The sequence below is a fragment of the Lissotriton vulgaris genome, chromosome 11 (assembly GCF_964263255.1).
Source record: "Lissotriton vulgaris chromosome 11, aLisVul1.2, whole genome shotgun sequence".
Taxonomy (NCBI): Eukaryota; Metazoa; Chordata; class Amphibia; order Caudata; family Salamandridae; genus Lissotriton; species Lissotriton vulgaris.
Genome location: NC_141699.1, coordinates 840,399,310 through 840,415,864, shown reverse-complemented (window position 1 = coordinate 840,415,864; position 16,555 = coordinate 840,399,310). Strand labels below are relative to the sequence as shown.

At 43.2% G+C, this 16,555-nt stretch overlaps 1 protein-coding gene across 6 annotated transcripts in view; it reads right to left on the bottom strand.

Annotated features, from left to right (window-relative positions):
- The window catches only part of LOC147683571 (galactose-3-O-sulfotransferase 2-like), a 692,139-nt gene that overhangs the window by 3,588 nt on the left and 671,996 nt on the right, over positions 1-16,555 (bottom strand). For 3 of the 6 annotated variants that reach the window (XM_086943976.1, XM_086943978.1, XM_086943977.1), the window contains one exon: positions 12,503-12,788. In XM_086943976.1, the coding sequence (XP_086800102.1) occupies positions 12,503-12,788 (286 nt within the window). Of the gene's footprint in view, positions 1-12,502; positions 12,807-16,555 lie in introns of all 6 variants that reach the window. The other 3 variants (XM_086943973.1, XM_086943975.1, XM_086943974.1) reach the window with 1 other exon arrangement.

Sequence of the window (16,555 nt, the reverse complement as noted above, 5' to 3'; positions counted from 1 at the left end):
AACATAACTCAGGGACTGCAGACCCAACCCAGAATGCATTAGGGTGGCTGTCACACCCTAAACACCCTCCTTAAGCCACACCCCTGACTTCCCCACACATGCACATACGCTCATACTCATAAATTCAAGACCGCACACATATACATCTACAATTCACAAGCACATACACACACACTCATTCACAGCACACACATACAACTACATACACATTCTCACATACACACATGCATCAAACATTTTTAAAAAACATACCTGCCACAGCAGTGATCTTTGGTGGTGGGAGGGAAGACTTGGTGGTTCCTGGAGGACTGGGCCTGCCACCTCCTCTCATTGGCTGCCTTTGTTATGGGTCAGACTATGAGAAGAGGCACCAGACCCTCACTCATCACAGAGTGGGATGGGGTCAGCGAGACTACTGATCCCACCCCACTCTGTGATGAGGCATCACTAATGGACATTCGGCCCTGGGCACTCAGGGCTTTAAACTACAGTGGTCAGTTCTGAGTATATCTGTGATGTGCCCCAACATCATGACAGGAGGCCCTCCAACCTCTTTGCTGGGCTGAGGAAGTCACACTCATAAGGATGTGAAATTTTCAGGACAGCAAGCTTTAGCTTGGGCAGCCAGATATTGTATCATTGCATAGACATATATTTATTTAAAGTAATAGTTTATAAACATGAGCTCAGAAACATTAATGGCTAGCAACCACTCAACAATAATGTCATTAGTAAACTATGATTCAAGCCAATAGACATGTAAACCCTAAACGTTGCCAAGATTTGTATTATAGATGGCGCAACGGTATAGACCATTAAATGAAACTTAAACTCCCCGTGGAGCTGTGCCCCTGTCAGCTAGCTGCATTAGCTGTGGCACCACCACCATTATTCATTTGTCCCTAAAGTTGAACTGCATTTTTAATTTTTGACCCAGTTTGAGAAGCTCCTAATACTAAGGTACCCCAAAAGTACATTTTTTTAAACAATTCTTTATTGCAGAAATTGCAGTAAATGTCCACATTTTTTGTTTTTTGAGACAACCCCCCCGCCCTCCACCCACTCCCCGATACAGGCTTTATTAAACAATATGGATATCCATATCGACAGACAACAAATAAACTAAACATAGCAAATAATTAGATCCAGAAAAACAAGACAATCAATAATTACGATGAAGAAATAAATAAAGCAGTCTATCCTAGACCTTCAATCCAATGCATTAGTGGGTGCCAGATTTCTAGACCCTTCTTTTTTTTTTTAAACCTTTCCTGCTATATATTGCTTTCTCCAGGCTATAGGTCGAGAGTAGTCGAGCCCGCCATTGTTGAAAGGATGGTGGAACATTGTCTAGCCACACAGAGGCTAGACAAATTCGAATCACTGCCATAGAGACAACAAGAAAACCCTTTATGTTATCCGGATGGTTCAAATTGTCTAGCCCCAGAATTATTTCTGCTGTTGTAATTTCTATTTGTGTCTCCAGTATTTCAGAGAGAAAGGTAGATATCTCTTGTCTAATAGTGCATAATGCCCCACATGTAGCGAACATATGTATTAAGTCTACTTCTGGCATCATACATCTGGGGCAGAAGGTCCCTTTGCCAGTACCCCATTTAGCTAATTGATAAGGGGTATGGTATAAAGAGAATTTTTTTTTATAATATTGGGCATGTAGTTTCGAGGACATTAGTAGCGATTGAGAGATTTGAAATGAATTCTGGATAACGAAAATTGATATCCCAAGTTTGTCCTGCCATTTAAGTATATTTTTATGCATATCATCTGGAAAACCAGTAATAAATTATTATATATTACCCCGATTTTAACATTACTAAACTGTACCACAGATTCTATTAACTCATTTTTCTGCAAAGCCACACTTCCCCCCACCTTTTTCATGATAAAATCCCTCACCTGTAGGTATTTGAAAAAGTCCCTATGTTCTAAGCCATATTTATTTTTTAAAGATTCAAATGACATGAAGCCGGCTGGCTCATAAAGACAACCGACTTGGACTATACCAAGTCTGATCCACTGTGTCATACACAAATCCGAGAAAATCTCTGGGAGGTTTTGATTACTTATAAAAGTCGTATAGTACGAAAACCGACCTAACCCTAAATGTTTGCGAACCTGGTTCCAGGCAGCATAAATACCTTTTAAAGTTTTAGACCGCACTTTCTTAAAATGGCAGTCATAAGTCAATCGCCACAGATGTGCACCCGCTAGATTACCTAGAATAAGTTCCTGAGGGGTTGGAACAGATCTCTCTATAGTATCCTCTCGATTAGTCTTTAGTAACAGGCTAATATATTTAAGAATTGTTGCCCACCAGTAAGTTTTTAGGTTAGGGAGTGCGAGGCCACCTCTATCTATTGGTAAAGTAATACATTTGTTAGCTTTACGGGTTTTCCCATAATTCCATATAAAGTGAGAGAAAATTCTATCAATTTCCTTAAATAATAATGGTTCAAAATTCAAGCAGATAGTGCGGAAAAAACATAAAAATTTAGGAAGATGTAACATTTTAATTACATTACATCTTCCTATGATTGTAAGATGTAAATTATGTAATTTTTTTAAGCCTTTTTTAGTTTGTTTGATTAGGGGATCCATTTTAAGTTTTACCAAGTTATTTAAATTAGCAGTAAAATTGACGCCCAAATACATTGCCTTGTCCATTACTCTGTCATCCACAAAATTACATTTGCTATTGATTATAATTTTAGTTTAGTTTAGTTAAGATTATACCCCGAGATTTCACCGAATTTATTTGCTTCTTTTTCCATTTCCTCCACAGATTTATTTGGGTCGGCTGTGACAATAGCGATGTCACCAGCATAAGCTAAGGACTTAGTTTCACCATTAAGAGTCTTTATGGAAATTATAGATGTATTTTTTACCAGTCTGTGGATGAACAGATCAATAAAAATGGCGAATAGCAACGGGGAACTGGGACACCTCTGCCTTGTTCCTCTTGTTACTTTAATTGAAGCGGAGTTTTCACCATTTATCGAGACCCAGGTTTTTGGTTTAAAGTACATCATGCGAACCGCATTGATAAATACCTCCCCAATCCCACTCCTTGACATAGCGGTCCATAGATATTTCCAGGAGACCCTATCAAAAGCTTTTTCGGCATCTAAAAGAATTAGTGCAATAGGGTCTCCTGTTACGTCCGCTATGTCAAAGAGTGTGATCACCCTCTGAATGTGTTCTGTGGTGGATCTACCAGGAACGAATCCATGCTGCCTGATGGAGAATATTTTATGGATTACCGGGGCAAGTCGGGTAGCAAGTAGTTTAGAATACATTTTTGCGTCGTTATTTATCAAGGTAATGGGGCGGTAAGCCCCTAATTCCGTCGGATCTTTATCCTTTTTAGGAAAGACGATGATTTTTGCCTCATTCCATGATTCAGGTGCATGACCACCTTGAAATACCTGGATTACTAGTTTAGTTAGGATTTCTTTTAATTGTGTATGAAATTTAGCGTAAAATTCCGTTGGAATTCCATCTAAGCCCGTAGCTTTGCCGGTTGGTAGGCTATTAATAGACAGTAGGATTTCAATCCAGTGTGGTGTTTTCTCAAGTTTTTGTTTGTCGGTTTTAGGTAATTGAATCCCTGTGCCAAGGTCCAAATATGCATTTATATTAGATTGATTCTTCCCAGTCTCAGTGTATAAATCCTCATAATAATTATGGAATGCTTCCCTAATCTCTTTGGGTTCGCTGGTGATGCCTTTATTAGGATCTCTAATTTTGGTAATTGTGTTATTGCTAATCTGTTGTCTTGTACAGACGGCTAATTGCGGTTAGCGCTCTAGTGTATGCTTTTCGCTGGCCTATTTAGGTGGAGCCCATTCAGCTGCAAGCTGCGGAAGGGTGACGGTGGTCCCCGATCCGCTTTGCCTGCCAAAGGTAATACAACTGTGCCTTGCGCTGTGTTAGAATTGCTGCATGTAGAGAATTGAATGCATTTTAAACCATTTAACTCATTGTTGATTCAAAAACGATGGTGTTCTGTTAATTAGGAAACTGAATTTTACTTTGAGAAATTTTCAATTTTAAAGACGTAAGAATTCTCTTGGTCAGCACTTACTCCAAAACGCCACACTTGTTGGGCTAACGCTACCTGTGCCACCTTTCTACCATTCTTGATTAAAAGGGGGAGGAATAATATTTACTGTCAGCAAAGGAAGCCTGTGCTCGTCCTTCACTCCTGCCCGCCCCGGTCCGACGCGGTAGCCAATACCCTTGCGCAGAGGGCGGGTCAGGGAGAGCCAGGCACTTCCTGTGGGGGCACTTACTGAGCGGTTAGCGCTCTAGTGTATGCTTTTCACTGGCCTATTTAGCCCTCGCCCCCTCACAAGCGCGCAGCAATCGCGCGCAGCGGTGCCGAAGCGACGCCGAAGACAAGCCAAAGAGCTGCCCATCTGCGCCCGTCCGCGACAGGACGAGGCATAGGGGCAATGGGCTCTACCCCTTCGGACCCCGCTATCACAGGTATTAACAAAATTATATACCCCGCTCAATCTCTCCTAGATTTGAAACCATCTGGAGAATGCTGCACTAAAATACCCTGGCAAAGTCTTGAGGGCTGTTTTTCATGTATGAATTGTCGCTTCCAATCATCGGTAGTTAGGGTGATTATGAAGGAAAATGCTCCTAAAATTGTACCCCCGGAGGGACTGAAATGCTTTCTTTTAAATGTTCGGTCTCAACCAAAACATCAACATCAGGTATGGGATCTAGTTCACACCATACAGCCAGATATCTGCTTCCTAACCGAGACTTGGATGAAGCCCCACACGGTTACAGCAATAACATTAGGGGTTCCATCAGGTTATAAGATTCTACACTTTGATCGAGCCAATAAAATAGGCGGTGGCCTAGCCATCATATATAGAGATGTACTTATAGTCACAACTCTAGAACAAAAGTACAGCCCACAACTTGAAATAATGATTCTTAAAATTGCCTTGGCAGGCCACATCTCTTGGAAAGGTGCTTTAGCTTACCGCCCACCAGGATCCAATCCGGATTTTGCTCTCTCCCTTCTGGAGCTACTAGCCCCTCATTTTAAATCCAAGGAGGACTTCATCCTCCTAGGAGATTTTAATGTGCACATGGACAACCTGGTACACCCCGAAACAATCTAATTAATTGTGGATTTGTCTAGTCTGGGGTTAAAAGCACTGAATAGCGGTGCTACCCATATAGGTGGTCATACTTCAGATTCACATTTCTCTAATTGCACTAAAGTAAGATGTTCACCTGCTAAAGAAATTCAATGGTCAGATCACTTTCTGATAGAGTTCATTTTACCGGGCCCGACCAAATTATTGCATAAAGCGCCACTCCCGCCAATCTGGCGTCGACAGTGGCATAAAGTATCGGTGGAAAAGCTGCGGGAAAGCTGGATACAACCAACCTTCACAGATGAGGATTCAGCGGACACTGCATTAGCCAGATTCAATGACTCACTTAAGCTAGCCATCGATACTTTGGCCCCACTACAGCTTCATAAGCAATATACCTCCACCAAGCAAGAAACCTGGTATACACAGGAACTTAGAATAGAGAAACAGAAATGCAGATGAACAGAAAAAGTATGGAGGAAATTGAAAACTGAGGAGAACAGGAAAATATATCAAGAGGCCCAGTCAACCTACTACAAAAATATAAAGCAAGCTAGAAAAAACAGTCTCACCCAACAACTTGCGGGGGCGGGTAATAGTCCAAGGGAGCTGTTTAAAATACTACAGAGCTTTGTTAAACCTACAGCCTGTGAGAGCCCCGATTAATTCTCTCAAACCCTTTGTGATGAGATCTTGGTGTTCTTTGAAGATAAAATCAATCTCATCTACGATAAAATTATGGCCTCTAGTAGCGCTGGGAATAAGATCTCCCTCCCACACAACTCATTCAAACAAAACAAAAATTCATTACTGTCCTTCCCGCCAATCTGTGACATAGATCTCCCCCCTCTCATCAGACACATAAAATCTGGATCCCCCAATGACTTCCTTCCTGCCAAAATGGTCGCCCCTCTGATCACCCTCTTAGGACCTTCCATTCAGTCTGTGATGAACACCTCACTGGCAGAAGGACAGGTCCCAATGGAATGGAAGAAAGCGGTGGTGAACCCAATAAGGAAAAAAGCGGCATCCCCATGGACAGACCTTTCGAACCTCCGGCCCATCTCCCTCCTACTGCACATCAGTAAGATGACCGAGAAACACGTGAACACCCATTTATCCAAACATATCGAGGCAACGGAGGGCCTGGACTACTCACAATCTGGGTTCAGGCCCAACCACAGCACGGAATCAGCCCTCCTAGCAGTGACCAATAACATCAGGATGACGCTGGATGGAGGGGGGTCGATGATTCTGGTGCTGTTGGATCTATCCGCTGCCTTCGATACGGTGTCACATGAGGTGCTTCTCGATCGTCTGAGGGATGTGGGACTAGGGGGTGTGGCTCTGTCCTGGATGGAGAGCTTTCTTTCAGGCCGCTCTCAAGAAGTCAGGTTGGGCTCCCACAAGTCCATCTCCAGGGAGCTCACCAAGTGAGTGCCACAGGGCTCATGCCTTAGCCCAACATTATTCCATGTGTATGTGGCCCCCCTGGCTGACTTAGTGAGATCCTTTGGGTTCACCCCGTGTCGTATGCCGACGACACCCTACTTCTGTTCCCTTTTAAAACCTTCACACCTGCACTAAAGAAATCGTTTGCAGATGGAATGAGGGCAGTGTCAGAGTGGTTGGCTAAGAACTGCCTACAGTGTAATGTAGGAAAAACGGAAGTAATGTTATTCGAGGAGGCAACGACACTATGGTCCCCCGAATGGTGGCCCTTGGAACTGGGACCTGTTCCCACTCCTAAACAAACCGGTAAAAACTTGGGAGTGCTATTAGACCAAGCACTAACATTGAAAGATCATGTAAACCAAGTTGCCGGCACCTGTTTCCGCGCCATTGGACTGCTGAGAAGGGTCTTTCCATACTTACCGGACAGCTATAGGAAGACATTGGTTCAGGCGTTAGTCATCAGCAGATTGGACTATTGCAATGGTCTTCTCTTATCAGCCAATGAAGAACAGCTTAACAAACTGCAAATAGTCCAAAATACTGCGGCGAGGCTAGTCCTCAACGCTCCACCTAGGACTCCCTCCCGCCCTCTGCTGACTAAACTTCACTGGCTCCCAGTGCGGCAACGCATTAAGTTTAAGATCTTATGCACCATTCACAAATGTCTGTCAGGTACTGGGCCCAAGTACTTGACAAAAGCTTTCTCACCTTATGTTCCTGGACGTTCCTTACGCTCCAGCAATCTCCAGCTACTACAGGCACCCAGAATCAAAAAATCCAGGCAGGGAGGTCGCACCCTTGCTCATACCGGACCTGTCCTCTGGAACTCACTGCCTCAGACACTGAAACAAATCACTAATCACCTAACTTTCCGAAAATCCCTTAAAACCCACCTATTTATAAATATCTAAACCACTTATTCAATTCACAACCACCCTTCTGACCATGGATCAGCACAAGTTGTACTCCCCCCACTCGCAAAAGCGCGGAGATACCCCTTCAAGGGTCGAGTCAGGCGCTCTGTAAGAATATAAATAAATAAATAAATTGATGTCCTACCTGCTCGTTGAGCTCAGGGACTTTCTCTCTGTTCAGGGTAGCTGTTATTATAGCTTTAGTAGTAAGTATTTCTGTTATTAAATTTCTTACAATTGCCACGTTTCTTACTGCTCCTTCTATATCAGCATCATTCTGGACAGCAATCATCAAATCTTCCTCTTTACTAATAAGATTATTTTGTAATTTAATTAGTTCTTGTTTAGCTTCTTGATTATGTTTGATCGAAAATCTACAGGTTTCTCCCCTTACTCCGGCCTTTAATGTATCCCAGACAAACTCTAGGGGGGCACTGAGGTTCCGTGAATTCTGAACCTGGGTCATAAAGGTCGTGGTTCTGTTACGATTTTGGTAACGGCAAACCGTAAACAGTGACCTCAGCAAGTATGAGTGTTTTCGTCATGTTACACCGATGGATTTACTGTGTATTTGAAGATTTCATTCTGAACCCTTGGGTTCCATTTTGTGCATGGCATCCATTTTGTGGTTGCCCTCACATAGGCCGATGACTTTAGCTGCCTTCGGGATAACCTGAGTGAACTGACCCTGTTACCTGAAGCTGACCTTGTTAGACCAGTTTCTTGCCCAGTAGCTGATCAAGATTAAGGATCAGAGCACAGGAGATTGTAAAGTTTGGTATGCACATACACACCCCTTATCCTACTTCTCATCTGTTTCTGTTCCTTCCTTTTATGGCTTGTTTACGATATGTTTTGTGGTCTTTTATTATGGGTTTGTCCGGCTTGTGAAAGAATGAATGTTGGGCTTTTTGCATGCTTGCAAAAGCTAGGACTGCCCCTTACTTTTGTGCTGAGTTTTGTAACCCTAAGCATATAAAAGGCCTCTGTTCTCTGTATTCCTCAGACTGCCTCATTCAGTTGCTAAGGCAGCTGGGTGACGTAGCCTCACTTATTGAAAGTTTAATAAAGATGTCTTTTCATATTTCAGCTTCTGTGCTAAGTTCTTTATTGATATTAGTAAGACCCCTGAGAATGAAGATTGTTTGATTTCCTCAGCACTCTCTATGTTATTATTTAGAAAATCTGGGATCCAAATTTCCATCATATTGCAATATTTAACGTTGGTCAGTAAAGCCCTTTCAAATGTCCAATTACTACGTACACTTGGTTGCTCCCCCATTTCTATGATAATAATTAATGGATTATGGTCAGAAAAAACCCTTGGTAGTCGAGCTACCGAACAGTGAGATAATATGACATCTGACACAAAAAAATAATCTAGTCTGGCAAATTTAAGATGGCGGTGTGAAAAAAAGGTATACCCAGGATTGGTTGGAAATTTTATCTCCCAACAGTCGGAGATTGCGTGAGTGCTACAGAGATCATTAAGGGCATTAAATGTTTTAGGTTTCCTCCCATGATAGCTGAGGTTTTGCACGGAGGACCACTTCGACAGGAGATTTAAATTGATTTCACCACAAACAATCAGCGGGGCGGGCCAATGCACTAATTTGTTAGATAAAAAGTTCAGTAGTTCTGGATTATCAGTGACACAGCCATATACAGAACAAACCGTGAGTTTATTACCCTTTTCGTAATTGCATTCAGCAATGGCCCATCGGCCAGATTTATCTGCTATCGATCTTACCAACTGTATTCCACCCCCCGTGCCAGGATAGCTACCCCTTTGGTTTTATTGGGCTGAGTTGTAGCAGTAATAACCCTATATCCTAGTGTTTTTAGTAAGTGTGTCTGGGACCTCTCGACATGGGTTTCTTGCAAACAGACTATGTCTGCACCAATTGATTTTAAACCTATAGCAATTCTCTGTCTTTTGTTTGTATCATTCAACCCACATATATTGATGGACAACATTTTCAATTTAGCCATTAGTACCTATTGGATCTGTCTTGTCTTCTGGACCCGCTATATTAAAGAATCGAACTAAGTCTTTTACCCTAATGTCCTGCCTGTATATCCCCCCCCCCAGACACTAAAAGCCCGCCCCCCCCCCCCACCACCCCCACCATTTCTTGAGGCTTCCTGGGACATAAAGCCCCCAGGTGTGGGCGTCCGAGTGATCCGAGCATCACCGTTCGTTAGGTCGCCTGAATTATGAAAAAAAACTGTAAACACATAATATATCAGATGGCTAGCTTTTGGAATTATTTTCAACTGTAGTTTCCAATAATCTGGTAATATTGCTATAAATACACAACTAGAGGAACACTTGTTCCCACAGTGGTCTCACATATCCCCCTGCTAGACTCTTCCTTATTGTGTACTGTTTCTAGTAGCCTGTTTATATATAATTTTATTTTTTTGTAAGTTTCTTTATTGAGTATCAGTTATAATTTAATCATATTTTGTTTTTTCTCCCCCCCAGATTTTCCCCCGATTTTCTTGATTCAGAGAGTTCCTGTAGGTAAGCCTCCGCTTGGATCTCGCTTATAAAGTTCTTAGATATTTCTTTATAAATTACTCTTAACCGTGCTGGATTAAGAAGATAGACAGTTGCTCCAATCTATTCAAACGGGGCAAAGAGTTTCCGCATCCTCCAGCGGCGTTCCACCGTTGCTTGGGCAAAATCCGTCCGAACAAAAAACTTGTATCCTTGATATTCTCTTTTACTCGTTGGTCGGGCCAGGTCATAGATCGCTTCGCGTAAGAGAAAGTTTCCGAAGCAGACCAAAACAGCTCTCGGGTACTGGTTTCCTTTATGAGAATGCTTGGGGAGTGTAAGAGGAAAGCGATGAGCACGTTGAACTTCACGTTCCAGTTCCCATGTTTGAAGTTCAGGCAGGGTAGTTTTTAGCAGGTTGATAATGTATCCCTTTGGATCGCTGCCCTCTGCACCTTCTGGGATTCCCAGGATACAGAGGTTATTTCTTCTGCCCCGGTTCTCAAGATCTTCTACTTTTGTAATTAGCTCTTCAATGATACCAGCCTGGGCCTTGTCTCTGCTTTGGAGTTTAATAACGTCTGCTTCAAGATTTTTCAGTGCGGCTTTCAACGAAAGCCATTCTGTCCACTATCTCGGTACAGGTGTTACCGACTTTTTGGATAGCTTCTTGGAGTTGTTGAATAGCATTGTAATTCCTTTGGCTATCAATTTTAACATCTGAATGAAAATCCTTAATGGATTTCAGGACCTCGTCCAACCAGGGTTCTACAGGAAGTCCCGGTTTACCAGTATCACGATGAAGTCTTTCTATGCCCCTTGCACCTCCCCCACTGTTCGACTGTTTAAGTTCCAAAAGTACATTTTTATACTGTTTTCTTCAGACCCTAACCTCAAGAGCGAAGGTTCCCTGTGAGAAGCCGGCCTGGTATATGATATACACTAATGTAAGTGGGCACCTTGCACCAGTCCAGACAAATCTTATGGTGATTTAAGAGATCTTAGACAACCTTAGCTAAGGAGTGTAAAGCAGCTTGTTTTACCAAAATGCAATCTAATAGCATAGATTACATGAAAAGGAACCACACAAAGTATTTATAAAAATATGAATTTATTATATAACACTGTCTAGTACTTTACAGTGTCAACCATACGGAGATAGACACAAAGTGTTGTGTACTTCCTATAAAACCTATGCAGGATCTGTGCGTTTACACAGCATACACTGCGAGCTTAGTATCCAGACTGATTCCAGCCGTGTGTCCCGTGCTCTCCATGCCACTGGAGTCAAACTATCCTGGCTGATGAGGGCTGTTAGCCCGAAACTGGTCCTAGGGTGCTTGTTTCCAGTCCAGGGGGGACCTGGCCTGGCAGTTCGGGCTGGGCTGTTCCTATGAGGCACAGTGTCAAGACTGATTTGCATGTGGCTGGGTTCAAACTGGAATGGCATGGTGAGCAGAAGAACTATGGATTTAGGCCCAGATTGCTGTACTGGGGTGAAGTATGACATTGTTCTTCATTCTGTCCATCAATTGTTCTTTTTGTAAAGGAAAAAATAGACATTTTCATCCCCGTGGTACACATAACATGCAGCATCCTTTAATACTATCGATAATGAGAATTGTTTTCAACCATCTCATCTTGCAGGGTCATAGGGACCGAAGTCATACACTGGTTTACAACAGGTTTTTTTCCTGACAGATATTAGTTTTACTGGAGGCAAAAATCTAGGTTGCACTCCCCTGTGACGTGAGGTATACTAGGGCTCAACCCTATCCACTCTAATTTCAACTGATTCATGGAGTTTCGTGGGGTCCCCCTAGCCAAGGTATCACCAAACACCAAAATACAGATCACACATACTTACAGGCACCATCTTCAAAAGTCACCAACTACTCAAGTTCATTCATCTGGTTCAGGCAAACCTAGATGTCCAAATATTACAGCAGACCCAAAACAAGCAATGGCCCTTTGCATTTGACATCTATGCAAGACACCTGGAATTACTGATAATAGTGGGTAGTCTTCTGACCCTGTTATGGCCAATCTGGCTATGTAATTTTGCAACAGTGTTGTTACACAAATACAACGTGTGTCTTTCCTTCTTTTAGGAGGGAGAATACCCTTTTCGGAGCCATTTCCCAGAACTCCCGGTGATAAATAAAATGACATAAAATTTGCATACGAGACTCACAAGTCTCTCCAGCTTGAATGTTCCCATGTAATCAGGTCACAAAATCGTATTTAGCTAGTCTGATTTTTGGTGGTAGTGGCTGAGAAACTGAAAGTGCGCTGTCTTTCTTCTAAATGGCACACACAGCTTTAGATGGAAAACGCATCTCATAGAGCCCTGTGGCAGATAGCAAGGTCAAAAAGCTCACTCAAATCACCTTGAACTATTCAGATTTCCACGAGGACCTGGAATGAAGGAAACCACAGTCTGCCTCAAAGATTTTGAAATAAACCCACCGTCTTTGAAAACGTACCTCATGAAGGTTGAACTTTAAATGGTTGCACATGACGTTATAGTGCTGCCCTGATTTCTTTGTGAGGAATCCTTCGACGAACTTGGCCTGGAACCTCTGAGGATAGTGAAAGATACTCAATTTGTCAACCGGAAGTGCTATGGAGAGATTGTGTTTCTCTGTGAACCGGTACATAATGTTCATGACAGTGCTGCTGGCCGTTTTGTGGGTTTTGAGGAACATCACATTTGTCGCTGCATGGCACATCTTTGGACTTGTTTTGATTGTGTCCTGAGTAGGCACGATTCTGAATAAAAAAGGGAGACTGCATGAATAAGTAATGAATTTTCTACGCCATGATGCCTGCACAGAAATTCAACTCTGTGTCAATACAAACATGTAAATAAGTATTTGCAAAGGAAATGAAGATGCATGGTAAGTGGTTCATAACTTACTAATCCCAACACATTCTAAAGATGTACAGTGCCGGCTATCGTGTACTACACTAGGGAACTCTTGACTTTCAATCTGAACACTTGCAGGAAGTTAACAAATGCTAGATTGGCAATTGATGTAGGAAGGGGATGCCAGGATACTGGTACTAGCTCCTTGTGAAACAAGCATTTGCAATGCAATAGGTCTTGCATTAGGAAAGTTTGAGTTATTTGTCGTGTACATGACAAATTTGTTATTTATGCTTTATTTTTGAAAATTGTGAAATTAATAGCTTTGTCATTTACAATGCTAATATTTTTCTTTTTTGACAATGTGACACCTATAGCATTTTTAATGCAACATGTTTGGTATTTACATGACTTAGAAGTATTGATTTTACAAATAACAATGTTTTTTTAAAAATAATTAATACTTAAATAAAAGTTATTGTAATTTATAATGGCAATAGCTTAAAGTTTTGTAAATAACTTGTGAAGATTATGTTCAGTGTATTTTATTGTGACTAAAATATAAGAACAGAAGTGAAATATCAACTTTTTTTGTGACATTTGTAATGAAGCTTGAAACATTGAGAGAACATATTTAAACCAGTTGTTATTGAATGTTTGCACAGATTGATACTGTGGTGGCGCTGAGTGATGTTGTGGTGGCGACAAGTAATGCTGTGGCGTTCAGTGATGCTGTGGTAGCGCATAGTGATGTTGTGGTGCCCCTGAGTGATCCTGTGGTGCCCCTGAGTGATGCTGTTGTTGTGCGATAAATAGATAGAGTGAGGGCGATAGATAGAGTGAGGGCGATAGATAGAGTGAGGGCGATAGATGTGTGTGTGTGGTTGTATGTGTGTTGTTGTATGTGTGCGCGTGCATGGTTGTATGAATGTGAGTGTGCGGTTACAGAAGGATATATGTGGAAGAGAGCAGCAGATCTGCATGTTATAAGAGAACAGGGAGTTAAAGAAGGATGTGTGTTGAAGAGATCAGCACAGGAGAAGAGAACAGGGAGTTAGAGAAGTAGGCGGTGGAAGGGAACAGCAGATCAGCACGAGAGAAGAGAACAGGGTTTTGGAGAAGGGGCGGGTGGAAGAGAGCAGCAGGTCAGGATGGGAGAACAGAACAGGGAGTTAAAGAAGGAGGTGGGTGGAAGAGAGCAGCAGATCAGCACAGGAGAAGAGAAGAGAACAGGGAGTTAGAGAAGTAGGCAGTGGAAGGGAACAGCAGATCAGCACGTGAGAAGAGAACAGGGTTTTGGAGAAGGGGCGTGGTGGAAGAGAGCAGCAGATCAGGATGGGAGAACATAACAGGGAGTGAAAGAAGGAGGTGGGTGGAAGAGAACAGCAGATTAGCACTGGAGAAAAGAACAGAGTTAAAGAAGGAGGCAGGGTGTTTGAGAGCAGCAGATCAGCTCAGGTGAAGAGAACATGGAGTTAAAGAAGGAGGCGGGTTTTAGAGAGCAGCAGATCAGCACAGAAGAAAACATGGAGTTAAAGAAGGAGGCGGTGGAAGAGAGCAGCAGATCAGCCCTGGAGAAGAGAACATGGAGTTAAATAAGGAGGTGGGTGGAAGAGAGGAGAAGGTCAACACATAAGAAGAGAACAGGGAGTTAGATAAGGGGGCGGGGGGAAAGAGAACAGCAGTTTAGCACAGGAGAAGAGAAAAGAGAATTAGAGAAGTAGGCGGGTGAAAGAGAACAGGAGATCAGCACAGGAGAAGAGAAAAGGGAGTTAGAGAAGGAGGCGGGCGAAAGAGAACAGCAGAGCAGCACTGGAGAAAAGAACAGGGAGTTAGAGAAGTAGGCGGATGGAAGATAGCTTAAAGATTATCACAGGAGAAGAGAACATGGAGTTAAAGAAGGATGCGGGTGGAAGAGAACAGCAGATCGGCACAGGAGAAGACAACAGGGAGTTAGAAAAAGAGGCGGGTGGAAGAGAGCAGCAGATTAGCACAGGAGAAGAGAACAGGGAGTTAAATAAGGAGGCGGGTGGAAGAGAGCAGCTGATCACCACAGGAGAAATGAACAAGGAGTTAAAGAAGGAGGCAGGTTTTAGAGAGCAGCAGATCAGCACAGGAGAAGAGAACAGGGAGTTGAAGAAGGAGGCAGGGTAGAAGAGAGCAGCAGAACAGCACAGGAGAAGAGAACAGGGAGTTAAAGAAGGAGGTGGATGGAAGAGAACAGCAGTTTAGCAGAGGAGAAGAAAACAGTGAGTTAAAGAAGGAGGCAGTGGAAGAGAACAGCAGATTAGCACAGGAGAAGAGTACAGTAAGTTAGAGAAAGTGGCAGAGTGGAAGAGAGCAGCAGATCAGCATGGGAGAAGAGAAGGGAACAGGGAGTTAGAGAAGGAGGTGGGTGGAAGAGAGGAGCAGAGCAGCACAGCAGATGAGAACAGGGAGTTAAAGAAGGGTTTGGGGTGGAGGAGAGCAGCAGATCAGCACAGAATAAGAGAACAGGGAGGTAAAAAGGATGCAGTGGAAGAGAACAGCAGATCGGCACAGGAGAAGAGAACAGGGAGTTAGAGAAAGAGGCTGGTGGAAGAGAACAGCAGTTTAGCACAGGAGAAGAAAACAGTGAGTTAAAGAAGGAGGCGGGGTGGAAGAGAGCAGCAGATTAGTACAGGAGAAGAGAACAGTGAGTTAGAGAAGGAGGCAGAGTGGAAGAGAGCAGCAGATCAGCACATGAGAAGAGAAGAGAACAGGGAGTTAAATAAGGAGGCGGGTGGAAGAGAGCAGCTGATCACCATAGGAGAAATGAACAAGGAGTTAAAGAAGGAGGCAGGTTTTAGAGAGCAGCAGATCAGCACAGGAGAAGAGAACAGGGAGTTGAAGAAGGAGGCAGGGTGGAAGAGAGCAGCAGAACAGCACAGGAGAAGAGAACAGGGAGTTAAAGAAGGAGGTGGATGGAAGAGAACAGCAGTTTAGCAGAGGAGAAGAAAACAGTGAGTTAAAGAAGGAGGCGGGTGGAAGAGAACAGCAGATTAGCACAGGAGAAGAGTACAGTAAGTTAGAGAAAGTGGCAGAGTGGAAGAGAGCAGCAGATCCGCATGGGAGAAGAGAAGAGAACAGGGAGTTAGAGAAGGAGGTGGGTGGAAGAGAGGAGCAGAGCAGCACAGCAGATGAGAACAGGGAGTTAAAGAAGGATTTGGGGTGGAAGAGAGCAGCAGATCAGCACAGAATAAGAGAACAGGGAGGTAAAAAGGATGCGGTGGAAGAGAACAGCAGATCGGCACAGGAGAAGAGAACAGGGAGTTAGAGAAAGAGGCTGGTGGAAGAGAACAGCAGTTTAGCACAGGAGAAGAAAACAGTGAGTTAAAGAAGGAGGCGGGGTGGAAGAGAGCAGCAGATTAGTACAGGAGAAGAGAACAGTGAGTTAGAGAAGGGGGCAGAGTGGAAGAGAGCAGCAGATCAGCACATGAGAAGAGAAGAGAACAGGGAGTTAGAGAAGGAGGTGGGTGGAAGAGAGGAGCAAATGAGCACAGCAGAGGAGAAAAGGGAGTTAAAGAAGGAGGTGGGGTGGAAGAGAGCAGCAGATTAGCACAGGAGAAGAGAACAGTGAGTTAGAGAAGGATGCGATGTGGAAGAGAGCAGCAGATCAGCATAAGAGGACAGGGAGTTAAAGAAGGAGGTG